Genomic DNA, 27,686 nt, shown 5'->3' on the forward strand with positions numbered 1-27,686 from the left:
ACACCTTTATCCGATCTACTTTGCACACAAATCGGCACATTAACGGACAAGCGAAGTCGGATAAGAACACCTCGATAACTCGTTCATTGTCGGAATACTCTTTGCACAGGGATCGGATATCGCATATTGGAGTTCTCGTTCTGCGCTTGCTCGAGAATCCCTGCGAAGGATTTCACAAGGAAGTGGAAGGAGATGATGTAAAACAATTGTAGGGTTGCTATGGTTGCTGCCGGAAGGCAACCGGACGTGGCTCTAAAACCACTTGTTGAAAGGGCTACAGCGCCACCTAGCATAGTGGAGACAGCCATGCATCGGACATTTATCCGATTCCTGAAAGGCCATGTATACTTAGACAAGTGACACGGTCCGTTCAAGTGTCTAGTTCGGTATATGTCTTAATCCAATCTAGTTGTGCCATGGAAACGCACAGACTGTGTCAATTTACACATTTATTGACATAAGCAGCCCAGATGAAACTGACTTGAGTCGTTTTGTCAGCTTTTGAGTGCTGGTAGTAGGGACATTAAATACCTAAAGATTGTGCAAAACAATAGTATGTCCCCTTTAAATGTACAGTGTGTACAACTGTTTGGCATTTTTCAGAACACACTTGTTAGAAATGGAATATAATATTCAGCGAGGTGCATTACTTTCTGATAACAGCACTACTCTGAACTAGATCATACTGCTAATAGGATTGGATCTGAGTTTATTATTTTCCCCAGCGGGATATTTGTTGTTTGAACAGCGAGTACAATACAGCAGACATTCACTGCAACGTACAGAGAAAACACAAATACAATACATTCCATCTTCATTGTGTACATTTGTGCTCCTCTTCTTGCTCACAACAATCTCAACTCAGTGAAGGCAGTTTGTGTTGGCCCGCTGTGGCAGAGTGGACCAAAACCACATCTCCATTTTAAAATGGGCGTATCTTCAACCATAATGTTAAAGTGTTGATTGAGGGGAGGGGTCAGGGTCATTTGCTATGGTAAGTGTTAGGCGTGTGACGGCCTTGTTGCTTATGACATGTGAGGCGTGGGAAGACAGATGATTTTTGGAGGCAGTGTGAGTGATGCCAGTACGTTTGTTTTCCTTGGAGATGGAGAAGATGGCAAAGCAAAATGGATAGCTGGATGGATTGAATGATGCCTTTTGTAAAGAAACAACAGGAGGTGTGGGCCTTCAGGCCGTGCTCTGAGTTTGCATAATGGCATGCATGGCGTTTGCTGGGATCGTTTATGGATTCAAGTAATGTGTTGAGTTTATTGACTATATCGAGTCCAAGATATTTGAAGCCGCCCGTCTGTTGCCAACAAAAGTGGGCTGTGTGTTCGATGTGTCAATGACCAACCAGATCTTTTGTTCAGTTGCTGCAGGCAGTTATCAGTTCACCACTGTTTGATCAGAGGAATACAGGTTCTAGTAACAAGAAATATGTTTAAGTTTTGTTAAATAATGCGGGACAATGCCGGCAAAAAACATTTATTTTTCATGCTCTGGTCAATTTAGAGATTTGTTGTTCCATTTTGCATCCATGATACGTGTTCTTTCTTTCATACTAGTGTAAATAAAAAAGGTCCAACATGTACATTTAGGCTTTTATTTCATTACACATTGTCTGTTTTGCATCTGTATATTCCTCCTATAACTACGCCTTCCCCCTTGGTACCATGACTGTTACTTTCCCTATGATACAGCTGTATGTCCCAGGCATATTTTCCACATGGTTCATAATAACGTGTTTATGTGATTTGTGCCCTGCCGGGTCATAAAACGGGGCGTGATGGCTTGATTCACCCAGACTCATCCAACCACAGTAGGGAGAGAGAGAGAGCCGTAGACGTTGGAGCAGCAGTGATGATGACATAACTGTTGGACTCATTTGGAAAAAAAGAAAGAATATTTGTTTGGCGCCATTTTTCGTTCTACTTTTCTGTCCGTCACTTCTACTTTACTATCACGTTCAATCAGACTTTAAAAGGTAGTTTAAGCGATTTCGGAGAATGTTTGTTGACAATCAGTTTCAGTTGTCAAAATCAGTGAATATCTCCTAAAAATGTGCTTCCTGTCTGTACTGTGAGTGCGCTGGATAAAAAAAATCTGGTGTTAATACACAGCCCAGGCTCTGTAAACTGGTTTGTAGACTAAAGGGAATGTAAACAAAGGGGGCCCACCATAGCGATACAAACATGCCCGTTTACAGAGCGTAGGCACACGATGTTCTTTTCAGTACACTCACAGTACGGAAAATAAGTGAGGAAATGTGAGGAGATATTCAGTGATTTGAAAACAAGTGATTTTGTCAACAAACATTCTCCAAAATTGTTTACCCCACCTTTAATACAAAAGACACTACAAAGCCTGGGGATATTGGTGAAATATTTTGTTTTGTTCTTATCTCACTTCGGCCTCAGAACAGCTATCATGCTGTTTGTACTGTACTGTATGTACTGGAAGAATATCAATACATGGTTTCTAGCCAGAAGCTTGAGGAACTACAATAATTGAAGTCACATCTACCCATTTTTAAAACAAGTGACATGTCAAAATATGATCGATGTGAGAAGAAATTGCCTCCCGGTTCTTTTGCTTGTGGTTGCTAACCAAATATACATCTGCTTTTAAAACATTGCGTCACGTCAGCTCAGTGAAGGCTGCTACAGAATATAGCCTAAGCAACCTGACTGTGCCTTTAGTACGGCTGTATCAAAGTCTTAAATACTGCTGCGCAACAACAACAAAAAACACTACTAAAAAGTGAAGACACTTTCTTTAAAGCACCTACAGGTCTTAACAGATTCATTTAGAGTCACACAGCAGGTTCTTTGTTCAATAAACACTTGCCTGTCTCCAGTATCTGTGTTCTCTGTCCATGTCTGGTTAAGCAATGATGAGAGCCTTTCCAACTAGGTGAAACCCCCACCCAAGGTTTCTCTAACATGCTGACACAGACAGGCTCATTAAAGATGGAGTCAGCCGTTCTGGAGGAGTTTGTTGTCAAAATCACTTTCTGTCAAAATCGCTGAATATCTCCTCAGACTGGCTACTGTAAACAAAGTGGGCCCACATTTACATTCCTTTTAATTACATACCGGTTTACAGAGCCTAGGCTGTGTATTAACACCAGATTTCTTTTCAGCGCGTACGCAGTCCGGACAGGTAGCAACATTGTGAGGAGATAAATCACTGATCTTGAAAAAAAGTGATTTGTCAAAAAACATTCTCCAGAGGAATCTTGTACATTGTGCTGTCACAGTACGTTGTGCTGCATTAGAATAATTAGCAACGATGACTTGTAGTCCCAATAGTTTGGCGTAAATAACCTTGCTGCATTCCTTCAGGCCTTGATAACTGTTCTAATATGTATATTTCTATGTCTTGTTGTCTGTAGGCTGGTGGTTTGTCAGCACAGCGGATCAGCAGGGCTGGGTGCCGGCCACATACCTGGACTCCCAGAACGTAACCAGAGACGATTTGGATCTGGGCACTTCCAGGACTGGAGAAGGTTAGCACACACACAATATTAGATTCATAAAACACCAAGAAAAGACATAAAAGTCATTCTCTCCAAATCCCAGTATTCCAAGAAACGCCCGCGTGGAACAGGACATGATTTCTCAATTGTTTTTTATTGTGTGCAGTTTTTTCTTAGAATAAAAAGCAGCATAACACAAGTCAGCGCTAAACACACGCGCGCGCACACACACACACACACACACACACACACACACCAGTCACACATTAGGAACCTTGAAGACCACAGTGTGCAGAGTTCCATGGTGAAACGGTACCAGCACACAGCCCAAAGGGGGGTTTGCAATATTTTGGCACCGCAGAAAAAAACAAATTCCTTCCTACTCCCCCATGGGAGGCTGCAACTCTCTTTGCAGAAGCCCTTGTTTTGTTTTGTGACCCTTTCTTCCCCAATGTTTTGGTCTGACTGCTGTGGCTGGGGCATTTCATCACTGTGTCAAAAGCCTTTCTCTTGCTTTTTAAAGGTACACTATGTAACTTTGGGTGTGTCAGATAAGTATTTTCTCATAACTGAATAATCAGACTTTCCTCGCAGCAAAATGTGATCCCTGTGAACACTGTTTTGAAGTTAGAAAGCTTCCTGACAAGTTATTGTTTCTCTGTTGTTGTTGTTGTTTACAGCAGCAGAGCCCACAGTTTTCTTTTACTAATATATTCTAGCCTTATGTCAGGTGCCAGATGCCTCAGAATAATTTGGCTCTGATTTCACGATGATAGAATGATTTAACACTAGGAATTAAATGTAGAGGAAATATGTTTTTTTAAACTAACTGCAGGCTATTCAAATGTAAACAAACCCCCTCACCTTAAACTGCATTATGCACCTTTAAAACCAAGGGAATCGAATAGAGATACAGAAGGTGCTAAAACACACACAAGTATGCTCACATGCATGCGACAGACACACACACACACGCACACACACACACACTATATTAGCTGCAGTAGTGTGTGGTAATGAAACAGGAATGGTGCAATAGTTTATTCGGCTGTAGATTGCCACCGGATTATCTAGCAAACACTTTCTGCCTCTCATTAAGACGTGCAAGCCTCCATGCTTCATTGAGCCGTGCGCAATTCTGCAACACACACACACACACACACACACACACACACACACACACACACACACACACACACACACACACACACACACACACACACACACACACACACACACACACACACACACACACACACACACACACACACACACACACATTTAGAATGATATGACAGCTCCCCACCACAGCTGCCACAGTCACTATTATTTATCGTTTTCATTGCTTTCTTGGATTTTTCTTTCTAACTCTCAAACTTAATAGATTGTCAGGGGCTGTCACCATTGAATCTCTTTACAATCTTGGATTTTTGCAGGGGAAACAACAGCCTAATGGATATGTAACACTGGTTGCCTGGGGATTGTATTCAGGGGATTTGTCATTTGTTTTCCATTTTTCAAACATACTTCATGGATCATTTGGTGTGCTATACATAATATTAAATTGCTATTTGTTTATCACAGCCTTCAAGCATGCAGATTTCACGAAAGAAGACTAGATTTATCCAAGCAGTCCAAGGCTATACAGAGCCCTCTGACATCTCGGGAGGGCCCCCTGTCCACTTACACAAGTTAATGTCTCCCACAATTACTACAATTTTAAATGAATCCTAATTACATATTTAGAATATATTCCATTACATTTGGTATATCATCAGGTAACAAGCTTTTGATGCAACATTGCGGTTTTTTTGGGGGGTTCATTAAATCATTTTTCATTTAGTGGCCATGATCTGTGTTATAGGACCTTTAAACCTGCAGTGTGTCAAATTTTGTGATTTTTTTTCATGGGCTTGGTAGAAAATAATTATAATATCCATAAGTATGTTTAATTTAGTGCATAATAGCTGAAAAAAAAAGAATAGAATATTTTTATATCTCCGTATTTCTCCATACCATGGACCAAGGCATGGGCGCCGCCATTTTGGAAGTGTCATGGTTGGAATTTCATCAGGTGCATTGTTTAGAATTTGGAATTATTCTTGTCCTTGAAGGCCACTGTAGCTTTTGTTATTATTCGAAAGGGGTGGGGTTACCCAGGGAGCGTTGCAAGCTATAACTTTCTATAACTTTCTTGATTATGTCATATTACACACTGCACCTTTTAAGTCCCCAGCTATTGTTCACATCAAAATGAGTTTACAGGTGTTTAAGGGTAATACTGTGTATGTGGGAAAAAAGAGATGTATAGGTATAGAAGAAGCTTTTCCCACTCACATGAATTGCCCCAAGTGCTGTCACTTGAGTCAGTTTAGTTGTGGCTGAAGGCTACACATTTGAAAATTCTCCTCTCTTGAAGAAGCTGGTTGCTCGGGGCAATGTTAGCTACTACTAGCCTGACACACCTGCATTTGAGAACAATCTATTGGCCGTTGGGGTTGCATTGTGGCTAGCATAGCTTCTTCTTCATGTGCGGAATGTGTGGGGTAAACAACAGATTATCTCGGGTTAAGCTCCATCAATTGGAATCCTTATTTCAGACCTGCAAACTCATAGGAGGTGAAAAAGGTGACAAACACCCGTCCCTTCTAGGGGGGTCGGGTGTTTTTCGCTGTCCAAACGATTGGCTATTGTTAAATATCATTCACACAACCACAGTTCTCCACTATTGCCTCCAATGTCCAGCTGGGTGAAAATAATAGCCAGCTGAGATCCTGACCCTCCTAGGAGGGTCCGGGGGTATGCCCCCCCGGGAGATTTTTTTTAAACTTTTTAAAGTGAAATGCATGAATCTGGTGCACTTTGAGAGGGAAATTAAGAGGCTAAATCTGAGGAATTTTGTGTGAACAAATAATTTGGAGACACTGGGTCGGATGAATTAGAAGCTTCTTGGATTTTCCATTAAAATGTTCATTTAAAATAAAATATTATGCAGGGTCCTCTGGGTTGGGCTTGGTGCTCTTTTTCTTTTATGGGACATATTTCTCTGTAATATAATGAATGCATTTAAATGCAGTGAGAGGAATGAAGCAGAAGAACTCTGTTGTCCAGCTATCTTTTTTTCCACAGATGAGGCTGAAATAGGTTATACAGTGCATGGGCATCTGAGCCCCATTTCCAAATGTTTTTAAATAAACTCAATACACACTGGACGTGAACGTGACGTGATCAGTTAAACTTGGATTACCTCCCAGATGAACTGATTAAATTATTGGGCTAGTAACTAGGCTATCTAGATCAAAACATTGTATTATTATTTTTGTATGATATAATAATATGATGTTAATATCAAACACACAAACTAAAAAATAAAAATAAATTTGGGGGGCGGGGGGGGGGGGGGGCTGTCGGTCGGCTCTGATTGTGAGCGCACTGCAGACACTTCATTTCTGCAATGTGCGCTCATTAAACTGTCAGCTTCACTTAAGAGTCCTGTGTGGGTCAACAGTGCAGTGCAAACTATGCAGCATAAAGTTATAACATTCGTCTACGACCGTGATGTTAAATCACCTTCACAGAAAGTCTCTGCCCCAGCAAAGCAGCGAGTCGATCGCTGTGACGTTGAAAATCACCGGGACCCGGGAGACCCAGTGAGCGAGTGAGACGCCGCTCAGAAAAAACTCTGTGGTTTGATGGATGAAATCAGTCGGGGATATCCTGCCCGTTTACTTTGTCTACGGGAACGGCTTCCGCGATCTTTTTCTATGTCTCGAGTCTAACAGAGAGCCATGTCGGCAAACTGACAGCGCGACTAAATAAAGGGACTGTAGGCTACAGTGAGCTGCGTCCCTCCGTATAGTTTCTGTTTCAGTAGGCTGTTACATTAACCTCTGAAGCATTGACAGTGTTTAATCAAAGCCTCTAATTTTTTATTATCAAAAGGGTTTTGATTGAGACTTTTAGCCAATTCTAAAGTCTGAACACACAGCGGCAGCAGTGATGCTTGTGCCCGATCTTAACGCTGATTGGACAATACTCATGACGTCTACCAAAGATGTTTTATTGCCAAGATAACGATATTCCCTTGTCTCACACTACGGTAGATCGCCCACACAGTCCAGTCTGGGAAGCGCTGGCTGACTTCTCTGGCAGCTGCCGCTACACACCCCCCCCCCCCCCCTCCCAAAAACAAAAACTCTTCGGATCTATACGATTCACGTGGGTCATATATTTTTATTCTAAACGGCGATTTTCGCCGAAAAGCGACGAGTTTGCAGGTATGTTATTTGGACAACTGCCCATCATTGAGTCTAATGCAGTGATTGTTGATATCTGGGAGCTCAACAACATAGCAACAACAGAGAAACAACAGCAGACAGAGGGTTAACTTAGATTATTCAAAACTACTTTATGTAGAGGTGGAAAGAAAGAACTCCACAAATACCGCTTATTAAAGGTGGAGTCAGCAATTCTGGAGAACGCTTGTTGTCAAAATCAGTGAATGGTGTTAACCCACAGCCTAGGGCCCCTGTAAACTAAAGGTATGTGGAAAAAAAGGGTCCACCGTAGCTAGCAACATGCCCGTTTACTAGGCTGTGTATTAACACTGGATTTGTTTTGTTTGTGCACACACAAGTACAGGAAAGGTAGTGGATCGTTAGGAGATATTCACTGATTTTGACAAAAAGTGATTTTGACAAGTTATGACAAGATAAGAATATACTCACCTCTACAGCATTTAACTGTGTGAGTTCAACCACCTTATTCGTGACAGGAAAAATGGGCAAAATCTCCTGAAATAGACCCAAGATGTAACAGACCAGAATAATCCGTTTATAAGCCTGCGGGTTGAATCAGGCAATTATGTTAAAAGAGAGAGACACACACACACACACACACACACACACACACACACACACACACACACACACACACACACACACTCAACTCCTTGGGTTGTCTCACTGTCTCCCCTCACTGTTAACTAATGCACTCAAATTATGCTAAAATAAGTGCACCCACACACACACACACACACACACACACTCCGTCAGTGGTCCTACCATGTTCCCATTAGGGCCGGCTGTCCTTGTGTTTACACACATAGATCCACTGCTTCTTTGAGATCTCCCCCTTACCCCCCCCCCCCCCTGTCGTCTCTTACATCTCATTATATCTCTGCGCCTGGTCTGTAACCTAATTCCACTGACAGCCGGGCCCGCTGGAGAGGAACCGACAGGCGCAGCCCGGAACCCCACGGAATTACCTGGGAATAACATTTCCCTTTGTGCTGATATTTCAATTAGGAGGTCAACAGGAGCATGGTGGCACTACACTGGGAGTGGATGGGAGGCAGACAGGAAGTGACACGTAGCAGATGCACACAGAGGGAGAGGGGGGGGGGGAGTGGAGAGCACAGTAGAAAGATAGAAGAGGGACACTGTTTGTTTCATCTATCTATCTATCTATCTATCTATCTATCTATCTAATGTCCCCCCGAGAAGGCTCTAATATAGGAAAATTACTCATTGTGTTATTACCGCTGCTTTATCATACAGGCTTTGAACTAATCGGGAGTGATGGAGGTTGAGGAGGCCTTTGCCCTTATGCCCCCAGAGTCCAAGAGTGCTCTTAATAAAAATATACAGTATATATAGACATATTTTTCTTATTCTATCAAATATAAAGACAGCAATGTATAGTAGTATCCCAAAAGAAATATGCCACATCAATGTAGGATGTCCTGCACATGCCCCCGCCCTCTAATTTACATTCAAAATGTTCCCTGTCATGCAGGCCAACTTCAAAATATGCAAGGTGCTCTTCATGTGGCCCCCGAGAAGCCTCTAACATAGGAAAATGACTCACGGTGTTATGACTGCCGCTTTATCATACAGACGTTGAACTAATAAAGAGTGATGGAGAGGCACACAGTTCAGCTAACAGCAGCTAGACTCTGTGTATACTCACATTGACACACTCCTATAGACCTCATCAAGTACCAGTCCATATCAATACCATCTGGGCTTTGTGTTCATAGCTGATCAGCTGATCTAATCTCTACAGTGGAGAATGTAGGAATATTAAGACAACAGTTGAAATGTATCTGTTGATAAAAAATGTACTTTTCAATCATATATTTGTGTCCATCCATTGTCATCTCATGTTTTGTGTTTTTGAGTCAAGAAAAGCACACCATTTTTTCTTTATTGTATGCCATTGTCACTTAACAACCTTGTATTTTAAACTGTATTGTAAACTGTAAAGGGCATTTGACCTATTTTCTTAAGGTTTCACCCTCCTGAATAATACTTTTCAATTTGATTTTAATGAAGAAAAACAATTATTTTGAGTATTATTTTTAAGTATGAAGAAAGCGTTGTGTTTATGACAGTTGTAATGCAGACGTCTACAGTTCTTACTTTACAGTGGGAGTGAAACTGGTTGTTGGGCAGAGCGGCAGTAACTGACTTTGATATGTGTGTGTGTGTGTGTGTGTGTGTGTGTGTGTGTGTGTGTGTGTGTATGGAAAACCTGCTGCTGTCAGCTAGAAGGCAGCAGGGATTTTTATTCGCTTTTTCATTCATGAGCCCTCTCGTGTAGAGGTTACATTATGTGAATAGAGGTGAATGTTGTTTAAATCCAAGGCTCACTGTCACTGTCAAAACAATCTGAACATAAGTGATGTCAAGATATAGAACTTAATACAAGGCTGTTTACGGCTACCGCATAACTAGTAGCTCATGGTACATAGGGTCATGCTGTCATGCTGTGTTTGGTTCCTGCTGAGAGGTTAATAAAATATAGAATTAAACGTATTACCTTTAAAAAAAAAAAAAAAAATTCACATAACAATGGTACAGAACACATTCACCAATGAATAACAGTTCAGTAGCCTATACAACGTGGTCGTGTAATGCTACAATTCATACCAAAGGAATACAATTCTGCCCTCAATCAATCGATCCTTCATTGCCATTTTTGTTTTTGCCTACATACACTTTGGTAATTAAAAAGTTGAGACTGACATACATATTGTAATGGGTAGGGGATATATATATATATATATATATATATATATATATATATATATATATATATATATATATATATATATATATATATATATATATATATATATATATATATATATTTGTATTCTAACATCAACCTGCATTAACATATCCCTAGCTAAAATATCCGTAACCTCTGTTGCTATGGCAAGAGATGATCTACTGGCATTATACTTGACACACAAGTTGTTTGTTTGATGCTGCTAACGATAGCATTTTGCTCACCTAGCTAACCTCTGCTTCTTACACTAACCCAACATTTATTTGTTTTGCTTTCCCTTCTTGGTTGCTCTTCGTCATCATTAGTCACTAAGAGACGTAAGGCCCATCTGAAGAGACTGGACCGCCGCTGGACCCTGGGGGGTATAGTCAACCGCCAACAGAGCAGAGGTACACACACACCGTGGAGATAGCGCACACACGCAAGCACACAAACACACACACACACACACACACACACACACACACACACACACACACACACACACACACACACACACACACACACACACACACACTCTCGCTCACTTAGTTGTCCATCGATTTTGATGATGACGTCCTCGTTTAACCTTTTTCTAAATGTTCAAATAAACAGAAACACACACACCAAGGGGGTCAATCCATACATATTCCACATGGATGATTTTGCGCGCACACACACACACACACACACACACACACACACACACACACACACACACACACACACACACACACACACACACACACACACACACACACACACACACACACACACACACACACACACACACACACACACACACACACACACACACACACACACACACACACACACACACACACACACACACACTCATAAGCCCACATCTAGGCCTACCCACAATGAATCAGAGGCTGAGTCATGTTTTCTCTCCAGTACTCAATGAGCTCATGCAAAATGGAAACATTTTCATAGTCACTTAGCAATATGCATACTGAATACCACAGATGCAATCATAAATTGTTATACATATAATATTAGTTCATATAGCTATATACTTTCTTAAAATAAATGATGAAGTTATTTTTTCCATAGCCTTCACACACTGATAGAGCAATGATCGACATATTTGTATGTAGATATTTCTGACTTCTCATCCACATCTTACAGACTTCATCAGAGAATAAAACTGCCTCAAGTGTCATTAAACGACCCAGCTATTTCAGCTCAAGCTATGAGCTAAGCGCAACATTAAGTGTATGACGTTTTTTTGACAGCTGGTTTCATAACGTGTATCAGAGAATAATAGCCTTCTATTCTAACATGTTCTTCAAGTAATCATTGCTTTGGTAAAATGTAGTCAATTGTGGCATGCTAACAATTAGTGGTAAGCGAAAGCATTTAGCCTCAACTGTTGCCAGTTTTGTGGCAAGGTAGCAGTTTAGTTGCTAACTAAAAACACACAGTGCATTGTATGAAGACACAATTGTTTTCTTATTACAGTTCATGCAGCACTTTTATAATTATGAGAAAAAGATCATTAGCATACAGAGTAGCTAACATTAGCTCACATAATGGCACCTGAGTCTTGCTAATGAAGATTGTGAAGAGACAGAAGCTCAGACATAGCTAGCTAGTGGGCCTTTTGAGCTTTGGCACATACTGTACACTTGTAAAATGTTATGTTAAGTGATTTAAATGTGAAATGATTGACAGCAGAACTATATTAGAGTCAAAACAAGGCAAGATATTCAAGTGTCTGAAACTCACTCCTCCACACGTAACCGAACACACCTTCCACTCATACTGTAAGAAGAAACAAATGTATCCTACTCTGAGCCAATTCTGAGCCCCTCCTGAGGCCCCCACTCTGCTGCACTTTCACATAACTTTCAACGAACCACACGGTAAACAAGCTCATTTTCATCAACACTCGCCTTGCCAACAACAACTTAGGCTTAAAGTATCTAAAGGGAGCGGCACATTGGGTGGCCATGACTCAAAATCTCACTCCCATCAAACCTTGGAATGATCGTCAGCTCACACACTGAGCAACAATAATTGCACTGCATTAAACACATTTGGTTAATTAAGGCTATTGGGCTCCCAACAGCTTACACCCAACAGACCCTGATAGCCACTGAGCCATGGCAACATGAATGATTGTATAACAGTGTTCGTTAAAGCGAGCTCTCTTTAGGTTTAAAATGATGTAGGCTAAATGACACATTTTTCTTGTGATTTATTAAAGCTATGATGGTTACCTCCTATAAATGAAGGTCGGTTACATTCAAGCCATCGCCTAATGAGTTGACATGTATTTGTTTAAGCCTATCAGCTCCACAAAACTCTCAGTATGTATTACTCAGTATGGCGGCATTAACAAACTGGTGTCGCAACCCCCGACAGTGGTGCAGGCAGGAGCTCAGAAAGACCCCAAGAAGCGCCAAAGAAATGTTACAGTTGTTGATTCTACTGCTTAAGAAAAAAACTGGACGTACAGTGGAAGGAATACAATCCATCACCCAAGGCTTACCTCATGTAGAGGCACAGACAGTGTTGTTGTTATTACTCGGCATTCCTCATGGGGCGACAGAAGTTATGCACTATAGCTTTAAAAAGAAAAAAGAACAAACATAGACATGAAACGTTATGCTTTAAATTGTTGTATTGAAGAAATATCCTAACATAAGTGCGTTGGGTTCTGAAAGAGAAATAGGATGTTTATGGAAGCCATTCCTAGACTAACCTCTGTAAAACCCTCTTCCTCATTATCAATGGGGCATAGATTGGTGATTATTCAGAGGAGGGTTGCATGAATGAAAACAGAGCAAATTAAGGTCGTGTGGCATGTGCTTGTACTCTAAAGAGCGTATTGTAACTTATACTGTACGGCAGAGAAACACAAGGGCCTCTGCTCCTTCTAAAACACACAGGAAATAGTCTTATAAAGTCAACAGCTTCGGGCAGTTGACGCAGTGTAACTTACACACATAGCCACATACCTATGTCCTTAATCCTGTTTTGTTTTTTGAGGGAAGGAATGGTAGGAGTGGTATAACTGTTGAGGAAAGGAACATTGCTCATTCCTCTCGACCACACAGCTGATTTGGGAACTCAAACTGGAAACCTCTTTGACGGGAGACCCGAGACCCAATACTTCCATTGACAACAAAAGGTTTCTGTATTTTTACTAGTGCATATGAAAAATACACATAATTCCTATATTGGAATCAAAGCATATGATCTGATGCATATAGATGTAGACATTTTTTTGTTTCGGTCCATGACCACAAAGACACAATACAAACAAGATCAATAATTTTCTTTAAAAGTAACAATGGCCGAAAAAAGGGTATAGGACGAAGCCGAGGCTTATAATGCCTACCCTCTTTACATATTGTTATAAAATATATAATGTATCACAAAAACATAACAACACAACACAATACAATACAATACAATATAATATAATATAATATAGTACAATATAATATGATACAATGTAATATAATATAACATAATATAATAAATATAATACAATACAATACCATACAATACAATACAATATACACTATAATGTAATACAATATTATATAATATATTTGAGCAAGACAAGAAAAAAACAAAAACAAAGCAATAGCCTGAAAATATAAAAATATATAGGCCCTATGTTAGGTTTTAGGGAAAATAGTGTTCCAGGGTCTGCAGGAACGTTTCCTAACTAGTTATGCCCTGAGAACAGTGAGGCTTGGCATGAAATAAGCCGGTGGAAAAAGTGTGAGATTCGGGCAGCAGCCCAATCTGTGGACTGGTTTTAATCACACAGACCTCAACCTCTATATAGCGTGGGTGAGTCAGCCGGCTAGCTGTCGCCACCAGAGAGTGAGGCCATGAAACACTTTAGAATGCCAACAATGTTCTGGAACTTTACTTACCTTTTGAGACACCTAGCTTCTTACTTTCAACAGGGCAAAGTGGGCTACTGTTTTCTGTGCTTCGTTTTATACTGTGTGATGATTCCTTGACATTTATTAAGCCTCATTTGTGTACAATTCAAACTGCTAAATTTTGCCCAAGATTACTGGGCATTGAGAGACCAAAAACAACATTGAATTTGTGGTATCGGCAACACATGACATACAATCCAGGACGTTCATTTTGGGTAACAGATCCGATGAATTTGAAGGCTAATCTGACGCCTAAGGGGCTAATGAACCGTCTATGAATTTTTTTATATTTTGTAATTTCAGAAAGTCATCATCATGGGGCAACTTTGTAATCTGCTGTGGCAACAATTAACTATAGAAATACTGTAGTTGATCTGATCCTACTGTGTGTCAACTGTTTCTTTGATTATTTAACAGAAGATTTATTGGGAAAAAGCACAAATTAAAACAGTATTAAGTTCAGGCTAATTTTGGGGAATCTTTTAGTTTTAGGCAGGTATTGGGGTTAGGGTATAGGTAATGGGAATTTGAACACTGCTTTGTCATTTGTGGTTGAAGGATATGTGATGAAGTCACACATAAAAGGTTACAGAGGGCTAGAGTAACTGAGGACAGAGCAGATTCAAATGGCAACAAATGTTCCTGACAATGTTGCGAACAAGCTAGCATCTCATTGAAGATAGTTTGACCATGAAAACTGCTGCTGCTGTCATTTTAAAACAAGATTTTTGAGTATTTTCCAACTTTTTCCATTCACCAACACTCTTCCATTTTATGATTCGCATTACTGCATGTCTACTACAAGCTGTCCAATGTCTGTAAGCAGTCTGCCTGTCTCCGGCCTTATCTTAGGTCAACTGTGCTTTAGTTAGTCCTGGCACACCACATGGCTGGGGTCTTCTATTTGGATTTATAGAAGTGCCAAAAAGTTAAGAAAAAACTCCAAAGAAAGTTGAATAAAACTGGTCTGTATTATGTATTGTATTTTATCTAGAGCTCTAGTTCTAGCACAGTTAAAAAGAAGAATTATTATTTGACCCATGCCAAATTTCAACCCTTCCCACCTTTCTTATATTCCAGTCCTCTCCCACTTTATTGTCTTCCCCATTCTACTACACCCATCTCCTGCTATGTGAACGCAGGCACCGCTGTCCCTGCCCTGATAATGCATTGCCTGTGCTCACGATAAGAAAGGGGGTGAGTGAGGTTTTACAGCTCCTGCGCGGACACTTGCGGATACAGTTTGATTTAGTGGCGCAAGGCAAAAGGACAAAAAAACAAAGAGCTATCATCACGTATAGGATTTATCTTCTCTCTCAGAATGTAATTTGCTAATGAAAGAGAGCGGTCAGTGATACAGTCTGCGGCCCGTTTGCTGACACCGATACATTTGCCTTTTTACGTGACGCTTCATAAAGCAGATGACTTGGGACGTGATCCAAGATCATCACAAATAAAATAAGGTCGTACTACACTCTGGACTCCAAATAAACTACAGCGCGTCTCTATTTGACACTAAGGCCAGGTCAGGGTGTCTTGACTTTAGCGATGCTGATTGGCTACTGACAGTGAAGTGACCTCATCATTGTGTGCTGGTGCTACGGGTATGGCTATGTCTCACGCTCCAAGGTCTAATACAAGTCGAGCTCCCTTAGCGGCCTGTGCTTTTCGCAGAGCGCTATCATTTACAGCAGGGGTTCCTTAATCTGATTTAGAGCCCCACTGACCGCCCCTTCAACTCACTGTTCTGTTTCTCTGACACACACACACACACACACACACACACACACACACACACACACACACACACACACACACACACACACACACAGAGTGATGGACACCAAGGCACGTGCACATCTCATGAAACAGAAACACACACACACACACAGATGTGATTAATTGATTCAATTATTCTTATCCTTAATATTTTATTCCAGTCCTCGGCGCGTTAAAAGCAACAACGTGATAATCCACACACTCGGCCCTGTGTGCACTTTCACACAGGGCCAACTATTTCATTTGTAGCACATCAATACACACATACAGTAACAATCACACACACATTTATGTGGACTCCTCTGTAAGCCTCGCCATTTGTTTTTCCCTTGTCCACACACACACACACACACACACACACACACACACACACACACACACACACACACACACACACACACACACACACACACACACACACACACACACACACACACACACACACACACACACACACACACACACACACACACACACACACACACACACACACACACACACACACACACACACACACACACACACACACACACACACACACACACACACACACACACACAGTCTGCAAGCGGGAGGTTCCGACCCAGACATTCCACTCTACTGCTCTACATTATTGACCTCAGCTGCTCTGCACTGACAGACAGGCGCGGCAACTTGAACCCCCGCCGTTTGGACATACCCCACCTATTGGAAGAACGCATTCTAGACAAATTACCCCAAGCACACATATATATGAGTTGTCAAACCTGCACAATGTATTCCCTCCAACAACCTTATAACCTCCAGTCATTTAAGTTCATATTTTCTTTTGTGCAATTAATTTATTCTATATACATGTTGACGTCCCTTCATGATGCCATGTCTTCTTCATGTTCTCTGTATGTAGATGACCTACTCCTTGTGCAACAACTAATCGACTAATAATCGACTTCTAAATTCCTAGTTTTTAATTTAATAGTGGTTAATTGGTTGGTTACTTCGTCGCACCTGTTTTCCATGCTGTCATGCTCAGCTAAACACAGTTTTAACATTAGTGATGATGGAAGGAGTTAGCTAGCTAACAAGAAAACTATTTTACAGAGGCGCGCCCGAGTCCAACGGGCCTCCTCTTGAAATGCTGGTGTATTGCTGATGTGCTGCTCCCATGCCGAGCAAGGTCTTCCTTACAAATCTTGCAAATAAAAAATCTAGAAATGGCAACACAAAGCGCCTGTGATGTCTTTAAAGGTAAGGAAAGCATACACTATAGGGTAATACCTCCCACACACTGACATCTGATGTGTGTCGGATTGGCAAATTAAGGATTATTATGTTTGGGCATTTCCCATGCTTTATTGACAGTGCGGAGAGACAGAGATGAGAACAGACAATGGGGTAGACAGGGGAATTACATGCAGAGGGGAAGGGAAAGGATATCAAGTGCCCAAAACTTGATATTGGAATTTGTATTTATCTTCGGTCTCAGTAGTAGCCTAATCAGCAGAGAGGTTTATTCAAATACATATTTTTAAAGTATTTGTCTTTAGCCTATTGTCGAGCACATGCCAAACACAAGCTTCAAGCAAAATTGAAATGCTTATGGCGAAATAAGAGCCATTGAGTCATTTTTTTTGCATTTCATATTCAGATAAGTCGTCCAATGGTTTCAATATTCAATTGTTTAAATCGACTATCAGAATGGTTGTTAGTTACAGCCCTATGGCACACACTACACCCAGTCGTCAAACACTGACATAAGCCAAAGTGCTGCAAACTGATACAATCTACTACTGCGCCTCACTCAGCCCAATACAGCAGTTCCCTTCCTACAAGGTCTTGGTAAAGCCCTAGTAGAGCGTGAGAGAGCAGTGGCGGTTCAGATAGGGATCTGAGAATTGAAATCTCGTTCCAAATATCTTTATCTTCCCGAGGGAGAGGGAGACCCTGATGTAGGCCTGCTGCTGGAAGAGGAATCTCCCTTCTGGACTCACATAAACATTGGATCAGTGTTTTGTGACTAGCTTGATTGGATAGCCTAGCGCAGATAAACAACAGACAAGCAAGCAAGGGGAAAAGGTTCAGCCAGTAGAGGGAGCCAGTTGATAGTATTGTGTAAGACAAGGGGGGGGGGGGGGGGAGGAAAGGGGCTTGTGTTTGTGTTGGTATGGACATAGTCGTAGAGCGTTTTAAGTAGGTCACACTCTCTCATGTTCTCCCCCTCATGAGGCCCTCTGGAAAGATGGAAGCTATATAGTTGTTTAACCCCCTCAATTTCAGACTGTGTAATATCACTTTTTATCTTCATCAGTTTTTGTGGAAAAAGAGAAAAACCAAACAAAAGAACCCATGTGTTTGCATTAACACGTACTTTAAGGGTTTGTAGAAAGAAGGGGAAACAAGCTAACACAATAAAAAGCAGTTACATGTGATGATAGAATTTCACTCACTTAACCCTCTCTTTCTCTATCTCTCTCTCTCTCTCTCTCTCACACACACACTTTTGAACTCCAGAGGAGAAGTATGTGACCATACAGCCGTACACCAGTCAAGGAAAGGATGAGGTCAGCTTTGAGAAGGGGGTCACCGTGGAGGTCATCCAGAAGAACCTGGAGGGCTGGTGGTTCATCAGGTGAGTCAACTGGGATGAGTCAAAGCCTTGTTACAACTGAGTGGTACGGTACGGTTAAGAGCAGATTGGCACACATTTATTTGTGATTCCACTGTCAAAAGTTGGAAAGGATACTAAAATTAACAAAACCGCGCTGCACTTATTTATGTCACCCTTTCGTTTTGTGGTACCAAGCCGTCCCAAAAGGGTGGAGCTACACACTGCAGTCCGTTGATTGGTCAGCAGAAGCATAATTTCTGTGCAAAAGATGAACTGCTTTGTGTAGTCACTGCAGCAAGCGTGAAGAAGTTTGTGTTTAGAGAAAAATGTCAGCGCACAGCTCTTTGTTTATTGTGTGGTGTTTTTCCTCTTCACTGAATTAATCAGTGTGGGCAACACTGTGTGTCCCGCTGCTACAATGTCACCAAAGTGACTATGGTATCGCCGTCCAGCATAAACCCAGCCTACCGAGTAAGGGGTACTGTCAGCAGTGGAAACGCAAGCCAGATCTAGGGTGTGCCGGGCCGAACCAAACTGTGCTGCTCAATGGGAACGAAGCTTAGGAGGTGCTTAGCTGATCAAGAAAGGAAAGACATTTTTTATTTTGTCATCCAGTGAAGAAGTCATCAGAGAACAGTGATGACATTGCTGGCAGTATTCATTGCTGCGTTCAAAGCAACGGCTTCCTACTGCTCCCATTAGTGTATTACTATTGAGGAGAAACGGTTAGCATATGGCACATCTGTCTGGGATATGTGATGTATGTGTGTGACTGTCTGCCAGTTTTCACATATGTGTTCTGATTACCCAGCCCGTGTGTGTTTCCTGACAGTTGTTTGTCTCCTTGTATCCCCGGGGGATAAAGAGGGTGAAACGATACTGCACAGTGGATTGCTATACCATGCTGCCTCATGGCATCAGACACACACACACACACACACACACACAGTTAAAGGTGCTTCCGTGTGCTTTTGGGATATTTGTAGTATATGTGAAATGTGTACAAAGCGCTTGTTCAGACAGCTTCTTGGGGAGGTTTGTTTTTCTTCCACATCAAGGGTCTGAGGATTAAGAGTGTTTTCTGTATGCTGTGAGCATTATAAAAACCTTAAGGCAAATGTGCGATTTGGGTAATATGTAGGTAAGATGTAAATATATGCAGTTGACTGTTTACTTCCTGGCCCTCATTGCAATGCACAAAGAGGCATTTTTTTGAAATTATTGTCCAGATGTATTTCTAAGTCACCCAAGTCCAAGCATATGGCTTTTATAGTTATGGGGACTCCTTGTGGTCGCAGTTGGAGTCTAAAAACAGGGGAGCAGAAACAATCGCATCTCTCTTCTAAGCAGACAGAAAATGGACCACCTAGAGGCATATGAATCACAGTTGCATCTGGAAATATTACTTACTGTTTCACAACACTCACAAATGACTCATTTAGCCTAACAATTAATGTTTAAATGTGGGCAAGCAGTGTCTCTTTGCATATATTATGCAATCTGTTTATTTGCCTGTGGCTAGCCCTACGTCACTAGAATTTAAATATGTCTGTGTTTCAATACACAGTTTCTCATTTGGTGTATTTTATGACGCACGTTATGGTTAGGCTGTTTAATAATACGGATTTATTTTTCACTGCACACACGGTATCTACAAGAGCCAGATTGTGAGGAGATGTTCACAGAGTTTGTCAACACGCATTTTCCTGAATAGCTGTTCCACACCTTTGTTATCAGTATATCTCTAAATACAGATTAAGAAAAGATATAATAACACACAAAATGGGGTAGGATTTCTGGTCCCCTATGGGCTCCAAAAATCTAAAATCCTACAGTTCCCTGAATGCAACCAAATATCATTTTGTTTTCCCCCGTTCACTGCCTGGTACATGTCTAAGCCCTTTCAAACTCCATGCACCCATTAAGTGACCTTTATGTGTAGAATTGGTGCAGTAGCCCTTTAAAGGTGCAGTGTGTAATATGACATCATCAAGAAAGTTCTACAAAGTTCTAGAATGCAACACTCCCTGGGTAACCCCAACCCTTTCCAATAATAACATAAGCTACAGTGGCCTTCAAGGACAAGATCAATTCTAAATTTTAAACAATGCACCTGATGACATTCCAACTATGACACTTTCAAGATGGCGGCACTAGGCCTTGGTCCAAAATATGCAGAAATATGGACATATATGAGACCCTTTCTAAGGGAAAAAAAAATAATTAAATTTTTTTTTTCAGCTATTATGCACTAAATTAAATGTACTTATGGATATTATAATTACTTTCTACAAAATCTGCTAGGAAATAAAACCCAAAATTCTACACACTGCAGGTTTAAAGGGAAATAGGTTAAAAAGTGAAAAACACAACAAGATACTGTATCTCATCAAATATGACTTCTGGTAGGATGGCCTAGAGGAAAGAGGGGCAGACCAGAAGCCATGAGGTCGCTGGTTTGATCCCCAGCACCGGACAGGAGGGTGTTATTTTTAAAACTATATGGTGGCTGACATTACCTCTACGGTGCCCACCCTCTCTACCATTGTGTCCTTGAGCAAGGACCTTAACCCCAAACTGCTCTAGGAGCGCTGTGAGGAACTGCATGTGTGTGATGTAGGGTGGGAAAATGTGAGAAAAAAAAACACATTTTAGTAACTTTCATTAATGTTAATTGAGGAATAAATACACTTAAAGTAATTCCTCTATGCGTTCTATTCCCACCAGATACCTTGGGAAAGAGGGCTGGGCACCCGCGTCCTACTTGAAGAAGGTGAAAGAGGACTTCTCCCCTTCTCGCAAGAAGACCCTAACGGGCCCCGTGGAGATCATAGGCAACATCATGGAGATCAGCAACCTCATGCAGAAGAAGTGTGTGAGCGAGAAGGACATCCAGCAGCAGCAGACAGACGCAGGGGGAGGAGGAGGAGGAGGAGGAGAGGGGGGCAGCACTACACCAGAGCGCCACATCTCAAAGAGCGAGATCAGCCTGCCCATGCCCTACAACTCTGAGATCAACGCAGAGACGGGCAGGCGGCTGAGCGCGGGCCGCGACACCAACAGCCCCTGTCTGGGCATAGCCATGGCCAGCGCAGCCCTGAACGAGAGCAAAGGGAGGGGGGCAGGAGAGCCAGGGTCCCCGGCCGTCGCGAGGGTGGCACCGCATAGAGTGGAAATCGGTGAGTATTTGTGTTTATGTACAGTATGTAGAGTATTTGTGGCGTGTTAGGAGACGATTCAAAATCAAATGAAATCGGTTTAATTTTTTCATAGCCCAATATCAAAAAGATAAGCCATTTGCCATCAGTGGGCTTCACATTCCATATCACTGTGTGTATGAACAACTCCCAATTGAGCGTTCACTTTAAATTGTTCAAAAATGATCTCTGCACACCTGAGTGGATGACAGGTGCGTCTGAGGAAGGTGCAGTAAAACTATCGGACAAAAACTACCGCACACACACTGTCTCGTTATTTCGCTGATAATAATTTATTCGATAGGAAGCCACGTTTCGGTCCCACGACCTCCATAAGGCATCATCACTTTTAACTATTCGGTAAAATGTAAGTTTAATTTTCAAATGTAGGATTCTCCATTAGTTATTAGAGTAACGATTGTTCTCCATTGGGTTAAATACAAAAGATAAAAACAAAATAACACCTTCAACATTATCATCAATACTTTCACATTGTTAAAAAAAAACTATTGTAAGAAATGTTTAGTTCTACTGTTCCATTCACATTTCATTTTTAACAAATGTTTGAGACAAGTGAACATGGACACATTGTACAACTATATCCCCTACTTAGGTTGACACCACATATTTCATCCACATTCATATCCCCACTGTCATAATACAGCTTTAAGAAGATCTTTTTGATTCATTGCTATTTTTACTAGTGATCTCACTTATAATCTGTGTTAAATGCATGCAATCCTTCTCTGCAACTAGGCTGAGAAGGATTTGACATCTTTCTACGAGACATTAAGACATGTCATTTTCCTTTTGTATAGGCTTCGATGCTATAGGTAAGCTAGTATGTGGGTGGTGGTGTATCTAACTGGCATGGTTTTGTATTGCCATCTAATATCATACACTTTGACGCACTAACCTGTAAGGCTTTTTAAATGGGATTTTCCAAGTGGTGTGTTAATTAACACTTTACTCACATACATGGCCGGTTTGTGTTTACTAGCTAATGTTCCTTGTGGCATTGTACTGTATTTGTGCCTCATTCCTGAGCTTGTGTGAAGACATGTTGAGCACAGTCAAAGTCAAGCCAATTCAATGATTTATAGGAATGGTTACCTACCTAGTTTTACGTATTACCTTATATACTATAGAGGTAACTACACTACAGTAAGTTGTGAACTAGTTAGCAAACTTGATTCCAGCTATATGGCAGAGGCATTGCGATCATCATCATCATATTGCCTCTTATTGTACTTTGTACATTTAAATAAATCTAAATCTACAATATGATTTGGAGTGTTTAAAACCATGCAATAAGGTGAGTTACTGAAACTGGCAAGTCAACTAACTATATGAATATGTATAGTATATAGATTTTGCACAGACACACTTTTGCCACTCAGTTAAAAAGTGAGGAAGAAATGTCATGACACATTGATGACTGTACACTTGCCTAGAAAGTAACTGTGTTTTTGGCAGAAGTCATACCAACACATTTCAGTGTGAGGTCGACTCGTGGTCAGCCGTCAAAACCAACTAATTGCTGAGAACTATGAGAACTATGCGTCACCATATCACTCTTCTTTCTGCTCATTTTGAGTGATTAGTGGTGCTGTGTCATTCATAGCGGTCAAGTGGCTGGCGCAGATGTCTTGACTGCCAGCCACACTTATGATATAAGTATTTCTGTCTATTTATGGCGCTGTAATGGGTTACAAATATAACAATATGTCCTGACTATTGGATGTAGGTTAAATACATAGAAAATAAATGTAATGAGATGTTTTATTTGTTTATCAGGGTCTCCAAATCTGAGACAGAAACCTCCCCCAAGAAGAGAACCTAATTTGGTAAGTCAATTCTCAACTTACAGCTTTTTCTAACAAAACCCAAGAGGCCTTTCTTTAGTAATATTGTATGTTCTACAGAAATGTGCACTACACTTGATCAAAGCGAAGAATATTTTAATATTACATTTACAACTACTGGTTCAAGCTGATGGAAGATTTCCTAAGTAGCATGAATAACAAGAATATATAAAACATGAAATTAAAGATTATTAATTAGCTTCCAGTTGGCATAGCAACCACTAAAGCACAATAACACCACAAGTTCTAAAAAAGGAAATGGTATCCTTTATTAAGCCTTTAGTTAGACTCGTATTCTTACGTCATGGTCAGATACAATGTAATAATGGCAAGATATGATGTCAGCTGCTCAAATCCCTTCCCTTTTGTTGAACAGGGATTGCAGTTACCCAAGCCACCGGCGCCCCCTGCTGTGGAAGCAGAGTATTACACTATAGCAGATTTCCAGTCCTCGATTTCCGATGGCATCAGTTTCCGTGGAGGACAAAAGGCTGATGTAAGAGGCTGGATTTTATATCATTGTCGCAGAGATGAGGCATGATTATGGCTCATTGAATATGTATGTGAAATGAGTGCTGTCCTGAAAAGGAAAGCTGAGGCAATAGAGATGCCACCTTGAGATGTGTTTGAATGTGATGATGACAAAATTAATTATCTTAGGTGGGGAGAGATGAAGATAGCATAGATTCCTTCACGTTTTTCTTCATGTTATGTTTAGCTGGAATTTGTTATTTTTTATATTAAAAGGTCACCTATTATGAAACTTTTTCATATTTTCTCAACATAAATATGGGTCCCCGTTGTGTTTAGAGACTCAAACTATGATAAAAAAACAAACCTCTCTCCAGCTCCAACTGTTGATGTGTTAAGGGGAGAAGCCAATTCCCCCGATTACCAGCCTAACTTAGCACTACCTCCACCTGTTATAAGCACAACCCAGGATCCCCCTGAATACACTGCAACTATCTATTAGATTCAAACCAGCAGTTAGATCCAAGGCCATGGCAGACTGGGCTTTTTAGAGGGCCATTCTTTAATAAACAGGCTCTAAAACAAACTTTTTCTGACAGAGGTTGAACAGAGCAGATTTAGCAATGGCACTTTGAAATATAACATTGTATTCACTCCACCATGAAAACATTTTAATTTTTAACCTGTAAATGAGCATAATATGTGACTTAATGTCTCTGCACGATGACTGTAATAGCAGATTTGATCATCTTACCCTAAACCCAAATTCATTTCAGAGCAACTGTGATCAATCCTAATGAGGGAAAACACACTTTTTGAAAGCTTTGATCTTCCGTGTCTTGTTGTGTGTAGGTTATAGAGAAGAACCCTGGAGGCTGGTGGTACGTGCAGATCGGCGAGAAGGAGGGCTGGGCCCCCTGCTCTTACATTGACAAGCGCAAGAAGCCCAACCTCAGCCGTCGGTCCAGCACCCTGACCCGGCCCAAAGTCCCACCCCCGGCTCCGCCTGTCAAAAAACAAGACTCGGAGGAAGCCCCGCCTCCTGCTAACTCTGCCTCTAAAGTCTCGGAGCCGCCCAGCCGGCCTGTATATGAGGAACCAGAATATGACATTCCCGCTGTCGGATGCGAAGGTGAATCCGACACGGATTCCCTAAAGGATGAGCGCCCCCTGGATGTGAAGATCAGCAGAGTGGTCAGTGACAAGTACCGCAGCTCCCCTCCTTCCTCCAAGGCCTCTCCTCCAGTCTTGAAGGCCTCTCCTCCTGTGTGCAAGGCGTCTCCTACAGTCTCCAAGGCCTCTCCTCAGATCTGCAAGGCTTCCCCTGTGTTTGCCCGTCGAAGAACTTCATTCAGGTCTGTAGAAGAGGTTTCAAAAGAGGAGTGTATCTACGAGAATGACGGCTTCAGGCTAAGCAGTGGCAGTGATGGAACTTCCGTCAAAGGTTCCAGTGAGCCCAATTCTCCAAGGAGCTACCATTCCTCCACGGTGCCTCGCAAACCATCTGGATCCTCACCTTTGGCCGGTAGGACCATGAAGACCTTGACACCGGAGTTGAACCGGAGGAGCCAGACCCTGGGCAGACGCGTAGATATCAGCCTCAGGTCGCAGGACAACAGCCCCCACTCTTCGTCAGATGAATTGAGAAGAGGCTCCAAAAAGGGCCCTGCCTTCAACCGCGACGTGGAGCAGAGAATCGGAGAGAGCCCCTCCACCAGGCCCAAGCCTTCCGTCAGACCCAAACCACTTCTGAGCAAATCCGAGCCCCAGAGTCCCGAGAGGATGGACATCAGCTCTCTGAGACGGCAGCTGAGGCCAGCTAGTCAGTATCGACACGGCCTCAAACCTTCCCGAGGGGACGACTCCGAAACCGCCTCTGTCATCTCATCGGAGGACTCCATGTGTTCGCGCAGTACCTCCGATCTCTCCTCTGTGTACTCCAAAGGTAGTCGCGGCGGGGACTCGGATTTGGAAGGTCCCAATCTCTACCGCTCCGTGGACGCCTACAAGAAGGTCCAGGACTCCGAGGTCAGCTTTCCATCTGGGGTGGAGGTGGAAGTCCTGGAGAAGCAGGAGAGCGGTTGGTGGTACATCCGTTGGGGTTCAGAGGAGGGCTGGGCTCCCTCATTCTACCTGGAACCTGTGAGACAATTGGCCGATGCAGGTGGGTTAGAATGTGATGGACACAGGAGTGGTAGTGGTAGTAAGTCCAACAGCCTGGAGAAGAATGAGCAGCAAGTTTTGGCCCTCAATAACATCAATATCCAGGGTCTGGGCCAGCAGCAGCAGCAGCAGCAGCAGCAGCAACATCATCGAGTCTTGCGAAGAGAGTCTCCGCCCATTCCTTCTAAGCCTCCAGGTGGCTTCTCCAAGCCGTCCGGGATTGTTAACGGAGGTGTTCGGATGAGGAACGGGGTACGCCAAGTGGCAGTGAGGCCTCAGTCTGTGTTTGTGACCACAACACAGCCAGCCAAGGATGGTCACTATATGACGGGGTCTCTGAGGCGAAATGAATCCCTTGGTAGAAGTGATCGCTATGGCTCTGGTTCAGCCACTCTTGGCGTTCGTCGAAATGCCTCCTTCAGCACCGTGCGGCCCCATGTGGTCGTCGAAAGTCAAACGAGGCCTGCCGAGCGTTCCGGGCTGGGGTCCTCTGGGAGCGCATTCAGCACAAGCAATGTCCAGGACTCCCTTAGCAGAGGGAACCAACGCAACGGCATCCCTGTGTCCACCGTCCGACCCAAGCCCATAGAGAAGAGCCAACTGATCCACAATAACCTCGGCAGGGACGTGTACGTGTCCATTGCTGACTACCACGGCGATGAGGAGACCATGGGTTTCACCGAGGGCACCTGTCTGGAGGTTTTGGAGAGAAACCCCAATGGATGGTGGTACTGCCAGGTGCAGGACACCCTGGTTCCCCGCAAGGGCTGGGTCCCCTCCAATTACCTAGAGCGGAAAAAATAAACAAAGGCCCACATCCTTCCCCCACCTCCACCCCACACACTTTTTGATGTCTTCAAGGACGCGGGTGGTGTCATTTCTTACGAATGTTACCCGCATACCCCGTTAAGCAATATGTCCTTGAAAATGTACATTCATAAAAAAAAGACTGTAAAAAGAGAGATGTTTTAATCTGATAAAGAAGGACACTTTTAGTGCTGGTTTACTAAAATGTATACAAAGAGCAGCATAAAGACTTTAAATATTTTGGCTCTGAACGAGTGACAGAAATGTAGGATTGCTCACTCTTAAGTGAGGAAAGTTGAGGAGGACAGTGTCTTTGAGATATGGTATGAATGAGTGATAACCTCTAAAAGA

General features: G+C 42.2%; 1 protein-coding gene across 1 annotated transcript in view; it reads left to right on the forward strand.

The window, feature by feature from the left end:
* sh3pxd2aa (SH3 and PX domains 2Aa) overlaps positions 1 to 27,353 on the forward strand; it is a 115,354-nt gene extending 88,001 nt beyond the window's left edge. The window contains exons 9-15 of the mRNA XM_080029584.1: positions 3,398 to 3,511; positions 10,861 to 10,944; positions 18,736 to 18,853; positions 21,560 to 22,029; positions 23,827 to 23,876; positions 24,271 to 24,390; positions 25,218 to 27,353. Coding sequence (XP_079885710.1) covers positions 3,398 to 3,511; positions 10,861 to 10,944; positions 18,736 to 18,853; positions 21,560 to 22,029; positions 23,827 to 23,876; positions 24,271 to 24,390; positions 25,218 to 27,332 — 3,071 coding nt within the window. The 3' untranslated portion in view covers positions 27,333 to 27,353. The remainder of the gene's footprint in view (positions 1 to 3,397; positions 3,512 to 10,860; positions 10,945 to 18,735; positions 18,854 to 21,559; positions 22,030 to 23,826; positions 23,877 to 24,270; positions 24,391 to 25,217) is intronic.
* Positions 27,354 to 27,686: the final 333 nt, after the last annotated feature.

Source organism: Ammodytes marinus (assembly GCF_949987685.1).
Source record: "Ammodytes marinus genome assembly, chromosome: 6".
NCBI classification, from domain to species: Eukaryota; Metazoa; Chordata; class Actinopteri; order Uranoscopiformes; family Ammodytidae; genus Ammodytes; species Ammodytes marinus.